At 40.1% G+C, this 14,587-nt stretch overlaps 1 protein-coding gene across 2 annotated transcripts in view; it reads left to right on the top strand.

Moving 5' to 3' along the window:
- DIAPH2 (diaphanous related formin 2) overlaps window positions 1-14,587 on the top strand; it is a 353,946-nt gene that overhangs the window by 233,351 nt on the left and 106,008 nt on the right. For both annotated transcript variants that reach the window (XM_087727709.1, XM_087727708.1), the window contains one exon: window positions 6,988-7,123. In XM_087727709.1, the coding sequence (XP_087583835.1) occupies window positions 6,988-7,123 (136 nt within the window). The remainder of the gene's footprint in view (window positions 1-6,987; window positions 7,124-14,587) is intronic.

The following is a 14,587-nucleotide window of genomic DNA, read 5'->3' as shown; positions in this document are numbered from 1 at the left end:
GGAGTGTTGCTTTGACATTCCAATTTCCACTTTGTATAGTGGGCAGAGTTTGCAAATAATGTTAGCAACATGTAGAAGTACTTCTAGATACCTGTGTAACACTTAGAAGAAGAAACATTATGGGTATTCCTAGTATCTAGTGACTACACAACTGTCTTTCACAGATCTATAGTAAAATCCTCACAGACAATATCTGGCTATTAGTTTTGTTTTATTACTCGTCCCTGGGCTATTTATTTTAAAAAAAAAACCTCAAAAGACAAGGAATTGTCATTATTTCAACTTCCAAGTTATTGATCGGGCTTGGTACTTGTGTGACTGTGTGATCTTCCAAGGAGATTTTTTTTTTTCTTGTAGAAAGCAAAAAGAAAACAACCTCCAAAATTTCAAATGTCAGAGCCTTAGATAACTTGGATCTTAGTCTCGGTCAAACACAACATCTTTGTGTTGCTAATTCAGGTGCTCACCTTAAATCTTTCAGTCTTAGCGCTTCTGAGCTGACTCCTTTGATCCAATTTGTGTTAAAATAATAACACAGGCGGCTTCTGTACCGAGCATTTTCCTACCAACTCGTAAAATTTCCAGGAATAGAAGATAAGAGAATAACAGAGTTGGAAGGGACCTTAGAGGTCTTCTAGTTCAACCCCCTGCTTAGGCAGGAAACCCAACACCATTTCAAACAAATAATTATCCAACATCTTCTTTAAAACTTCCAGTGTTGGAACATTCACAACTTCTGGAGCCAAGTTGTTCCACTGATTCATTGTTCTCACTGTCAGGAAATATCTTCTTAGTTCTAAGTTACTTCTCTCCTTGATTGCTTCTTGTCCTGCCTTCAGGTGCTTTGGAGAATAGCTTGACTCCCTCTTCTTTGTGGCAACCCCTGAGATATCAGAACACTGTTATGATGTCTCCCCTAGTCCTTCTTTTCATCAGACATGCCCAATTCCTGCAACCGTTCTTCATATGTTTTAGCCTCCAGTCCCCTAATCATCTTTGTTGCTCTTCTCTGCACTCTTTCTAGAGTCTCCACATCTTTTCTACATTGTGGCGACCAAAACTGGATGTGATATTCCAAGTGTGGCCTTACCAAGGCATTATATAATTCTATAAGCAAGAAGCAGAAGAGGCTAAACTAGTTCAAGGCTGCGAGTTGAAAAGTTGGGAGGTTGAAAATCCATATTTCGCTCATTGCAGAACGATGTGTTTTGCCACACTGCTTTTTACCCCCATTTTGCTGCTTCCGTACTCTTTATCTGCCAGTTAGAGAATTTTATCACAATCGTTTGGCTTGCTAAGAATCATAATCTTTTATGGCATCCCTCAGAAGTTCCGTGTCAGGCCTAATGCTTCTGTGCACTGTTCGCTGCAAACTGGGCCTGTTGTTACTGTTGTTATTTCTGCTTCACACCACCCACTGGGAAACATGGAAACTCAGTGCTTGCCGACTGCTTTGGTACCCATTTCTGAAAAGGTCTTGCTTGTTTATTTCTGTTTGGTTGAAACAATTGACTCCTTGGGGGATGACTTTTCAGATTCGTAAGAATTAATGAATGGCTGGATGGATCCTTCAATGTACTCATGGACATTTTTTTGGCAGTATTAGACAAATATCTGCTTAGCCATTTCAAATTTCGATTTTCTGTTGTTTATTGCACAGAAATGCACAGGTACAGTATAGGTGGTACCTTGCTCAATAGTAGTAACTGTGAGAGGGATCTTGGAGTCCTAGTGGACAACCATTTAAATATGAGCCAGCAATGTGCAGCAGCTGCCAAAAAAGCCAACACAGTTCTAGGCTACATAAACAGAGGGATAGAATCAAGATCACCTGAAGTGTTAATACCACTTTGTAATGCCTTGGTAAGGCCACACTTGGAATACTGCATTCAGTTTTGATTGCCACGATGTAGAAAAGATGTGGAGACTCTAGAAAAAGTTTAGAGAAGAGCAACAAAGATGATTAGGGGACTGGAGGCTAAAACATATGAAGAACAGTTGCAGGAATTGGATATTTAATGAAAAGAAGGACTAGGGGAGACATGATAGCAGTCTTCCAATATCTCAGGGGTTGCCACAAGGAAGAGGGAGTCAAACTATTTTCCAAGCACCTGAGGGCAGTACAAGAAGCAATGGGTGGAAATTAATCAAGGAGAGAAGCAACTTAGAGCTGAAGAGAAATTACCTGACAGTTAGAACAATGAATCAGTGGACCAGCTTGCCTCCAGAAGTTGTGAATGCTCCAACACTGGAAGTTTTTAAGAAGATGTTGGATAGCCATTTGTTTGAAGTAGTGTAGGGTTTCCTGCCTAGGCAGGGGGTTGGACTAGAAGACCTCCGAGGTCTTTTGGAAGGGCTTTTTAAAACCTCAATTGGTCTTGAGTGTAATTGCACATCTACTTTGCAACTGACCACATGCTTCAAACCAAAAGGGATTTGTGATTTCATAATTTTAATAATTTATCATTGCAGTTCTCATCTCAGTCAAGTCAGTGTGTTTTTGTTGAATCTGAAAAAGTAGCTGTGATGTGTGATAAACTCATTTATGTTTTATTTGTGATGAAGTGGCAAAATAACAAAGTCAACTTAGTGAATCCTAGTAGAAAATAGAATAGCAGAGTTGGAAGGGACCTCAGGGGTCTTCTAGTCCAACCCCCTGCCTATGCAGGAAACCCTACACCACTTCAGACAAATGGTTATCCAACATCTTCTTAAAGACTTCCAGTGTTGGGGCATTCACACCTTCTGGAGGCAAGTTTGTTCCACTGATTAATTGTTCTAACTGTCGGGAAATTTCTCCTTAGTTCTAAGTTCTTCTTAGTTCTAAAATCTTGTTTTCACTACTCCATTTGAAGTCCTTCTGTTATCATGTAACTTGCCTTAAAAATCTAATTTCTCAAGCAAAATATTCATTTCTTCCTTCAATTAAGTCAAATGAGGTCTCAGACAGACCTTAAATTGAAAATAAAAATTGATCTTTTTGTCTTAAAAAAAGAAAGACTTTATCACCCTTTCACTTATCAATCAGATAGTAACCATTTCTAAATATTTATGTTGTTTTAATTTCATTTCCCCTCCATACAATTATTTTTTTTTAGATGAGTCAGTAACTTCTGTAATCTTCCTTACTTAGACGTTTTGTTCATTTATTATTATTTTTCTCTGCATGACAAATCTGCCACAAAGTTTTTTTTCCCCCTTTCATTTGTTTTTCATTTAATCTTTTTTTTTCCTCCAGGCGCCTTATTAGAAAGTGAAAAATTACCCTTTTATTATATATACTTTCATCATCTCTTTTTATTGTTAACCTGCAGAAATCAGTTGCCATAGCAGACATGCTAAATGGATTAGCTTAATGCAATTTACTGTTTCTTTTTTTCAAGCCTCTGTAATTTGTACTTTTTGTAGTTATAATTATTTTTTTAAGACAGACAGACAGACAACTATCCATCCATCTAGTGGAGGGATTCAGCCAGTTTGCACCTATTATTAACTTTCTAAGCAGTTCGGGGAACCGGTTGTTGGAAGAAATCTCCTTTTGCTTTGGTTTTTTTTCCCACTTTGCATGGCTAATCCTGTAAGGAAGGCAAGAAGGAAACATTCTGGTATTGTTTCTAGCCTAATCTTTATTGCCTTGCTTACAGCAATAGCAATAGCAGTTAGACTTATATAGCGCTTCATAGGGCTTTTAAGTGGTTTATAGAGTCAGCATATTGCCCCCAACAACAATCCGGGTCCTCATTTTACCCACCTCGGAAGGATGGAAGGCTGAGTCAACCCTGAGCCGGTGAGATTTGAACAGCCGAACTGCAGAACTGCAGTCAGCTGAAGTAGCCTGCAGTGCTGCATTTAACCACTGCGCTACCTTGGCTCTTACAGAAACTGCCTCTCCAGTTAACCCTTATTACATTGTAACAGCTAAGGCGAAGTGCCCATCGACGTGAGAGACATCGAGTTGGCCACACCCACCCAGTCATATGACCACTGAGCCCCGCCTATCCAGCTGGTCATTAGGTCAGAAAAACGGTTGTTAAATTATTTGAATCCCACCACTGCATCCATCCATCAAGGGCACACACAGACGTATAGAACTCTTGAAAACTCTGTCTAGCAAAATTGTAACTGTCTATTCTTATCCTAAAGCATAGAACCGAAAGCTAATCTTCTCATTAACATGCTTCAATTAACACTTAATTAGCATCTTCCAGCATGAATCTTCTACCCGGACCAGGAAAATTGATTTCTGTTTCTGCTGCTATAGAAGAATTAAACAAAGTTGCAGAGACTTTCTGCTGTCAACAGAGCAACAACAAAAATGTCATTTTCCTAATATTTTGCAAAATAGAATGAATGTCAGCAAACATATTAACCTGCTAACTTAAGTGGGGTTTTTTATTTATTTATTTATTTTTCCCACCAAAGGTTTTTGTATACAATGTGTAGAATTTATTATATATTCCACTCAAATGGATTTTCTTTTTTCTTTTTTTTTTACTTTTCCTGGGAGAGGAAAAAAAAATCATTATTATGGATTTATACAATTAATAGTGCACCTTGAATTTCCGCAGAAAAAGGAGGTGCTGCTTTAGAAGGAAGGCATGTTGTCAGCCGGTTACGCTAAAGGACAAAATGGGCTAATAACAAAACGAAACAAAACAAAATCATTTTCTCGGTGCCCCTTATCTTTAAAAAGAAGAAAAAATATCAAATGGAATGAATGGGTAGATAAGAATGTCATCTGGTTTTAAAAAGAAAAACGGAAACGCTCCTAGTTTTTTTATTAATTTTATATGCACATCTGAATATTAGCTTCAACCCTCATAGAGCCGAGGTGGCGCAGTGGTTAAATGCAGCACTGCAGGCTACTTCAGCTGACTGCAGTTCTGCAGTTCGGCTGTTCAAATCTCACCGGCTCAGGGTTGACTCAGCCTTCCATCCTTCCGAGGTGGGTGAAATGAGGACCCGGATTGTTGTTGGGGCCAATATGCTGACTCTGTAAACCGCTTAGAGAGGGCTGAAAGCCCTATGAAGCGGTATAGAAGTCTAACTGCTATTGCTATTCATTGGGTCTTTTCTATCAAGCTTGCTCACTTCATATGCCAGTGATGATGAAGCTTTTAGTTGGCTGAGTTGGAATGATGACATGCTTGTCCACAGAGATGGCTTTGTGTGCCACAGGTTTTCCATCACAGTCATATGCCATCAAAATTAATTTAGGGCAGTGATACAAATCCTGAACTTTGGGCACTGACCGATCAACTCCTTCAGTGCTATTATTGTAACTATTACCTTTCCCATCAGACTGGATGCCGGAGCAAGTGACGCTCATAATTTAAGATGTGTTAGCTGGTTTCATTTTTTTTTTTAAAAAAAATCTCAATAGTTTCAGTTCTTTACCGTCTTTTTATCCAATACAGTTTGTTAATTGTGACCTGTAACGTGCTCAGATCTGTTTGTGTAACCAAAAAGACATGAAGCGCATACTGTGGAACAGGTAGAAATCATTTCTCAGCCTCGTTCCCCACGCCGGATTTTTGATTGAAATGACAACAACAACCGCCAAAGGCCTCTTTGACAAGTGGGCAGCGGGCACAACATTTGTCTAACTTGCCCGAGGCGGTTTTGGAAACAGTAATTTGCAAAGTACTGGAAGGTTGTTGAAAAGGAAAAGCACAACAAAAGGAAAAAAAAATGTTATGATTTGTAATTGCCAGTGTCAGAAAGGAATTTATGAAGTTCAAAAAGTTGTCCCAAGATTAAATGCTTCATTATTGTTTTGCTATCCCTTATATTCATTTTGGCAGGTGAAAAGTTGTTAGCTACTGGGCTTCTAATTTGAGTAGAGTAGAGTAGAGTAGAGTAGAGTAGAGTAGAGTAGAGTAGAGTAGAGTAGAGTAGAGTAGAGTAGAGTAGAGTAGGCTAAAACATATGAAGAACTGGGTATGTCTAGTTTAATGAAAAGAAGGACTAGGGGAGACATGATAGCAGTGTTCCAATATCTCAGGGGTTGCCACAAAGAAGAGGGAGCCAAACTATTCTCCAAGGCACCTGAGGGCAGAACAAGAAGCAATGGGTGGAAACTAATCAAGGAGAGAAGCAACTTAGACCTGAGGAGAAATTTCCTGACAGAACAATTAATCAGTGGAACAACTTGCCTCCAGAAGTTCTGAATGCCCCAACACTGGAAGTCTTTAAGAAGATGTTGGATAGCCATTTGTCTGAAACGGTATAGAGTTTCCTGCCTAGGCAGGGGGTTGGACTAGAAGACCTCCAAGGTCCCTTCCAACTCTGCTATTATATTGTAGTAGAGTAGACCGGGGAAAGGGGCAGGGTGCATGAGGGAGACGTGTACCCATGTGCAGGGGGTGCACACATGTGGGGTCAGCCACACATGTATGGGGTGCAGAGGGAGCCGGGGGGGGGGGAGGAGTGAAATCTCCCCCCATGGCCCATTTTTGCTCCCAGGAGGCTGCAGGGAAGCCTACTAGGCCCAAAATGGGTTGTGGGGCGGTCAACACTATAGATATAATTCTAGCAATAGCAATAGCAATAGCAGTAGACTTATATACCGCTTCATAGGCCTTTCAGGCCTCTCTAAGCGGTTTACAGAGAGTCAGCATATTGCCCCCAACAACAATCTGGGTCCTCATTTTACCCACCTCGGAAGGATGGAAGGCTGAGGCAACCCTGAGCCGGTGAGATTTGAACCGCTGAACTGCTGATCTAGCAGTAGCCTGCAGTGCTGCATTTAACCACTGCGCCACCTTTCCTTTTCCTGTCTAATACAGGATAAGGATAAATAAATACACGGACCATGCTGGGTTATCAACTAGTTGTTTCATAAAAAATCATGGTGCTTTGAAAGGTGACATTATGCTATGCATTTTTCTCCCCTCCAGGCACCTACAAGCCTAATCTATAACAAATGAAGTTCCCCTAGATTTTCTCTGCCTAAAACAACTCCTCTCTTTCCTCTGATTGATACAGGATGCGTTGAAGGAAAACCATAAAAGAAGAGAAATGGAGGAAAAGACCAAGAGAGCCAAACTTGCCAAAGAAAAAGCAGAACGCGAAAAATTGGAACGGCAGAAGAAGAAAAAGCAGCTGATTGACATGAATAAAGGTAAGGCGACGTGGGCGGAGCCAGAATTGAGAGCTCAGTAAATGCCCCGCCCCACTTTAATTTGGCCTTTAGGAAGGGCATAGAAATCTGGTCCTCCCAGTTGGTCTGGGGCCTGAGGGGCCTCTGACCTCTGGAGGCAGATGACATGTTAAGAAGATGATTTCATCCTTGTACTGTCCACCTCCTGGCTTCCCGTTTATTCGTTGATTTAGTACACTTTATTTATTCATTTTATTTAATCAGTTATCATTTTATTAATTTATAATATGACATACAAAAGCAAATATTAGGGAAATTAGGAAAGGAAAAACAGAAGTGGATAATAGGGGAAGAGAGAAAGCAAGGGGGAAAAAAAAGGGCATTGACTTCCAACTCCTTTGGTGCAGTAAAATAAGGCATTAAAATCTACCCTCAACTTTCTCTGCCGTCCCCTTCTTCTTTTGCCCCCAATCGTTCCCAGCATTAGGCTCTTCTCCAGTGATTCCTTCCTTCTTATTAGGTGGCCAAAGTCTTTGAGTTTCCTCTTCAGGATCTGGCCTTCTGAAGAGCAGTCAGGGTTGATCTCCTCTAGGACTGACCAGTTTGATCGCCTTGCAGTCCAAGGGACTCACAGGAGTCTTCTCCAGCATCAGAGTTCAAAGGCCTCCATACTTTGGCGCTCAGCCTTCCTTATGGTCCAACCTGTGAAGGTTGGACCATATGTGTGTGTGTGTGTGTGTGTAATGTGTAGTGTGTGTGTATATGTGTATATATCTTCAGCTAGAAAACCAAGGAGTCTACGAAATACCATGCAAAATCTGCCCTGCCACATACATAGGACAAACTAATAAGAGAATAAATGCACACATCGCAGAACACAAGAACACAGTCAGAAAAAAAGAAAAATATTCCTCCCTTTTCCAGCACCTCACCGAAACGTTGCCAAGACAATCTCAATCGTACACGGGAAAAAACCTGAATACAAGAACACCAAGACCAGTGTGTGTGTGTGTGTGTGTGTGTGTGTGTGTGTGTGTATTTTGTGTCACAACCCCTGGTATGCCCAAATATGGGAGGAAGCATACTGCTTCCTTTCTCTGTCTATCGGCTCATCACAAGAGACCACAGGTTCAAATCCCAGTAAGGGTATGGCTAGCTGATGAGAGCTAAATAGCTTGAAATAGATCTATACCAGTCTCCCTTTATTTATTTATCAGCACAAATGCAACATATGCATACATACATACATACATACATACATACATACATACATACATACATACATTGTGTGTGTATAGTGTGTGTATATGTATATATGTACGTGTGTGTGTGTGTGTGTGTGTGTGTGTGTGTATGTATGTATGTATGTATGTATGTATGTATGTATGTATGTATGTATGTATGTATAATGAGCTGCAATAGCTTTGGTGCAGATTGACAATTGGATATGATAAAGGAAGCCACACTGAGCTTGCTGGGTAACTGAACTCCCACTGTATTGTGCACAAGGGCATTCACCGAGAGAGGGAATGAGGAGGAAGGCAAGGGAATGACTCAATAGGCTCTTAATATCTCTGCTTTGCAGAGTTGCAAAGGATTGTTGAAATGCATGCTTTCTTCCCCATCCCATCGGATTTCCGAAACAGAGAAGAGAGATGACACAAATATGAATGAGATTGAACGAGAGATTACTTCACTCTGCAGTTGGCTGGTCCTTCCCTCTGTGATCATTTCAGCTCTGTGGTGAAGCACAGCTTACTCCATCCCAATCATAAAACACATACAAATGCACAGTGTGTGGCTGCAGCTTGTCCTTTTCTACCCAGTGAGCAAAGCTGATGGGATTCAATCTGAGGGAAACAAAAAAAAATACCAATATTTCTCTCTTGACAAATATTATGCAAGATGTCAAGGTATATTAGTTGTGTATCAGAATAAATCACGTAATGAGTGTGAATTGAGGTAGTGGGACTCTTCGGGGCTTCAACCAATCCCTTACATCTTACAATAAAATCAGCATAGGTTGTTATTTTGGGTTATTTTTTTAAAAAAAGTTGCATATTTAGTTTGTAATCTATTATTCAGCAAGGCAATTAGTGCTGTGTTATTTTAAGAGGTCTTTTTTTAAGCTTCTAAAAAATGGAAGGTGTGTGTTTGCATTCCTGCTTTGCTGCAGTAAGTTTGCAGATTTGAAAGCTTCAGCAAAGTTACACATTTTCCTCCTCCTAGTTCTAAATTAATGTTGCGTAGATCCTCCCAACAATTGAAAGTAATAGGCTAGATCAGGAGTCACCAACCTTTCAAACCTCAGGGACCACTAAATTCATAATTTTAAATCCTGCAGACCACTAATATTGATTTTTTTTTAAAAAAGATAGATAGCATTTAGTGCAATATAAAAAATGCAAATTTTTTTTTCTGTGGACCACCAAAATTTTCTCATGGACCACTGGGCTAGATGATCACATTCTGCCATGTATATTTGTGCTGATTGCTAACTGCCAACTGCCAGGAATTTGGCAATTTTATTCTCACTGACTCAAGGTTGACTCAACCTTCCATCCTTCCGAGGTGAGTAAAATGAGGACTCAGATTATTGGGTGCAAGAGGCTGACTCTGTAAACCATTAGAGAGGGCTGTAAAGCACTGTGACGCAGCTATATAAGTCTTAAATTCTATTGTTATTAGGAGCCCTGGTGGCACAGTGGTTAAAATGAAGTATTGCAGGCTAACTTTGCTCACACTCTGGAGTTCAAACCCCACCAGGCTCAAGGTTGACTCAGCCTTCCATCCTTCCAAGGTGGGTAAAATGAGGACCCAGGTTATTGGGGGCAAAATGCTGACTCTGTAAACTGCTTAGAGAGGGCTGTAAAGCACTTTGAAGTGGTATATAAATCTAAGTGCTGTTGCTATTACTAATTCAGATCACAAGTGAGCTGGGGTTTTTTTCCCCATCCACTTTGAATTATGGCAAGAATATAAGAAATGCACATTGCTGTTACATACCTGGTAAGTACAAACCTTCATTCAATCCAATACAAATCTCTAATCTTATGCGTAACTAAGCCGATATAACTATTCAGTTATGACATTTCTTATGCGGTACATAAGTATGTAGAATGAAACCAGGGCCACCCACAAGAGCAACAGGCTTTAATGCAATAAATGTATTAGAAAACATTTTGATGCAAATATAACTTAATCAGAAACAATTTACATCTTCATTATCACTGATTACCATGGCAATTAAAATCACCTGTAAACTTAGTGGCATAAGAATGAAAGGAAGAATGAACTGCCTCACTTACAATTAGTGTTGAATTAATTGTTTTGAAAGGTATATTAACATTCCCTTAACACAGACGAGCATAATAGAGTGAGTTTATTATTGGGGATTGACGGCTATCTCGCAATGTCAAGGTATTTCGCCTCGGAAAACACATTAGCATCCAAATAGCTAAATCCTAAGCCCACGTCTATTAATATTCAAAATTGCATTATGTGAATAGCTTCATTGTGCTTCATGCGGCAGAGTTAATTCTGTTCTTCTGATTAACAATCCAGGGTAAGAGACCCAATTGCTGTTAAAACAGATGAATCCGTCCGTTTTAACTTCCCTTGACAGATCTAGGTAACTAATGCAGCTCTGAAATGTATGAAGCACAGTTACAGATCCTTTTATCTGACAGCTAAATGCCTTTGCCCTGCACTGAAACCATCTGGATGATAGCAGTCCGTTGACCTCATGCTTGGACAGCCATTGGCTTCATTGATCATGATAATGGATTACAGGAGGATAAAAAAAAAAGTCTTGAAACATCACAAGGACAAATGATGTTTTGATAGGGTGCTAAAACATGATTTCTGAGGGTTGTTGTTGCTGGTTGCAAAGTCGTGTCTGACCCATCGCGAACCCATGAGCAACGTTCCTCCAGGCCTTCCTCTGTTCTCCGCCATCCTCTCGAGTCCATTGAAACTCACGCCGACTGCTTCAGTGACTTCATCCAGCCACCTCGTTCTTTGTCGTCTCCTTCTTCTTTTGCCCTCGTTCCCAGCATGAGGCTCTTCTCCTGTGAGTCCTTCCTTCTCATAAGGTGGCCAAAGTATTTGAGTTTCCTCTTCAGGATCTGGCCTTCTAAAGAGCAGTCAGGGTTGATCTCCTCTAGAACTGACCCATTTGACCGCCTTGCAGTCCAAGGGCCTCGCAGGAGTCTTCTTTAGCACCATTGTTCAAAGGCCTCAATTCTTTGGCGCTCAGCCTTTCTTATAGTCCAACTTTCTAAGGGTAGGGTCACTCTAATCTGGATTGGTGGAGGAAACCATTCCATTCCACCACCATAGAGTCATTAAGATACAGAAGGATCTTCTAAGACTTGAACATTGGGCAATATCTAACAAAAGGAAATGTAATGGTGAAAAAAGTATGGTTCTACATTTAGGCAAGAAAAACAAAATGCACAGGTACAGTATAGGTAGTCCCTCACTCAGTAGTAATAACTGTGAGAGGGATCTTGGAGACCTAGAGGACAACTATTAAATATGAGCCAGCAGTGTGCTGCAGCTGCCAAAAAAGCCAACACAGTTCTAGGCTGCATAAACAGAGGGATAGAATCAAGATCAGGTGAAGTGTTAATACCACTTTATAATGCCTTGGTAAGGCCACACTTGGAATATTGCATCCAGTTTTGGTCACCACAATGTAAAAAAGATGTGGAGACTCTAGAAAGAGTGCAGAGAAGAGCAACAAAGAGGATTAGGGGACTGGAGGCTAAAACGTATAAAGAACAGTTGCTGGAACTGGGTATGTCTAGTCTGATGAAAAGAAGGACTAGGGGTGACATGATATCAGTGTTCCAATATCTCAGGGGCTGACCCAAAGAAGAGGGAGTCAACCTGTTCTCCAAAGCATCTGAGGGTAGGACAAGAAGCAATGGATGAAAACTAATCAAGGAGAGAAACAAATTAGAACTGAGGAGAAATCTCCTGACAGTTAGAACAATTAATCAGTGGAACAACTTGCCTTCAGAGGTGGTGAATGCTCCAACACTGGAAGTTTTTAAGAAGAGATTTGTTCATTCCTTGAGTCAACCTGGCTCATTCTGACATCTTTATTTCTTATTCAAGTTGACAGTGAGTTGTAAAGTACCCTCTGTATTTTAATATAGAATATATAATCCCTATAATGCATCTGTGTATACATGTCATATTAATGAATCGTTTGAGGAATAAGCTTTTTTTTTCTGCAGTTCTTTTGGCAGATAGAAAAAAGAAAAAGAAAACTATAAGTACTGACAATAAAGAAGGCTAGAAAAAAAACATTTTTTTTCCCTCTAGCTCTGCTTCTTTGTAATTTCAAAAAGAAGTAGGGATATTTGATGGTTGGTCCAAAGTAGTGACTTAGTAGGGCATATCAATCAGGGACAGCGTGAATCAAATGCTAACAGGCAGAAGGAAGCAATCCCTCAAGCAATAAAATCAAGGGGGAAAAATAATATTACAAATGAAACTTTAAAATGAATCCTGTCCAATTAAAATAATTATTCCCTTTGTTTCCTAACACTATGATGTTTTCCTGATTAAAAAAACAATAAATTTGGTGGTCAGGATCAGAAGAAATTGGCTACATCTGTATAGGTTTCTTCTAATCTAAATCTTCTAATGAAAGATTCTGGAGCCTGGCTGTAGATTTCATAACGTATCTTTGTTTGATGATACACCATGTAATACTGAGCAATGAGTTATGTAGAACAGAACATAGAATAATAGCTTTTTTGTGGCTTTTTTGTCTTTTGCCTCACACTGTTGGCACATATTATAAAATATATATTATATACGCAGCATATATTCATTCTCTTTCTCTCTCTCCCTCCCTTCCTCCCTCCCTCCGCCCCTGCCCTCTCCAATGGGGTCAGTTTTATTTAAGGGAAGAAAAATAATGTCTACTTCCACCCATTTCTTTGCCATGGGTGAAGCAAGAGGGGAGAATTATGCATATTTCCAATATATATAAATCACTGAGTTAATTTTCTCATGTTACTGCATTTTTAAAAGCCGCAACATGTCTTTTATACTGCATTCAGATAGTTAATTCTGCCAGATAGATATGACTGCTTCTCAAAGTGTTTTACAGATAATTCAAAAAAAGAAAAGAAAAGAAAAAGACCTTGGCATATGGTTTCAAATGTTTTAAAACCCAGTTATAATAGAGTTCACCATTCTCATTTTAAAACATTACATAATCTTTCTCTGTAATTCTAGAAAATACTTCAATCTAAATATACAACTGTGCGTAGCAGTGTTTCAGGAATGCATCCTTGCACTTTTAATTTCTTATCTCCAGGGAAACAGGCTAAGAAAGCAGAATATTCGATATTGTTGCATTGATTTAGAAAGTTGTAAATGACAGAAAAGGAGGAGTATGCTTATTTTGATGGTTTTCAGAGGGTACGCAACATTTGCTGACATGTTTGTTATGTTGTGGAGCCAAACATTTTTTTTTAAAAAACGATGTCATGCAGCTAACCTTTAGGTGATATTTTTGTGTTGGTTTCCAGTTCTCTGCTTTCATTTATTTAATGAGCCTAGAATATTGGGAAATAACAAACTTAAGTTACCTCTGAAGATTTATGCAAGTTCCTTCCCCCACTCCTTTCCTTCCTTCCCTCTTTTTTCCTGTCTTCTATCTCCTCTGTCTTTCTCTTCTCTCTCTCTTCCTCCCTCCCTCCCTCTCTCCCTCCCTCCCTCCCTCCCTTCCTCCCTCCCTCTCTCTTTCTCTCTCTCCACTCCAGTGGTGGGTTTCAAATTTTTTTAGAACCTCTTCTGTAGGTGTGGCCTGCTTTGTGGAGTGGCTTGCCAGCCATGTGACTGGGTGAGCATGGCCAACTTGTAAAATGTGGTGAAGCTCACTTAACAACACTCTTGCTTAGCAACCAAAATGTTGGTTCAGAAACTCTGGCATTTGAAGCACGCAAGTCTTAAAGCTGTCGAGCTACAAGACCCTTGCACCCCTAACCCTTTAGGGGGGGAAAAAAACCCAGGGGTGTTTCAAACTTGACAGCTTTAAGTCTTGTGGACTTCAACTCCCAGAATTCCTCCTCTAGTCATGTTGGCTCAGGAACTCTGGCATTGAAGCATACAAGTCTTAAAGCTGTCAAGTTACAAGACCATTGTAACCCTAACCCTTTAAAAAAACCAGGGGTGTTCAAACTTGACAGCTTTAAGACTTGTGGACTTCAACTCCCAGAATTCATTGTCTTGCTCTTCATCTTGATGATGTGCAGGGGGAGGGAGCTGGAACCAGTTCTAAATGTCACTGTAGATTTGTGGAAACTCTTCTATAGAAGAGGCTAGAACTGGCAGGAATCCACTCCTGCTCCACTCCCTCATCTCTTTCTTTTCTCTCTCTCTCTCTCTCTCCCTCCCTCCCTCCCTCCCCCCCTCTCTCTACCGTACTAGTAGTCCTCGGCTTACAATCATTCTTTTAGT

This window comes from Thamnophis sirtalis, unplaced genomic scaffold (genome assembly GCF_051295495.1).
Source record: "Thamnophis sirtalis isolate CommonGarterSnake01/CBP01778 unplaced genomic scaffold, rThaSir2_p1.2 scaffold_13, whole genome shotgun sequence".
In the NCBI taxonomy this organism is placed as follows: Eukaryota; Metazoa; Chordata; class Lepidosauria; order Squamata; family Natricidae; genus Thamnophis; species Thamnophis sirtalis.
This window is presented reverse-complemented; position numbering and strand designations above follow the sequence as displayed.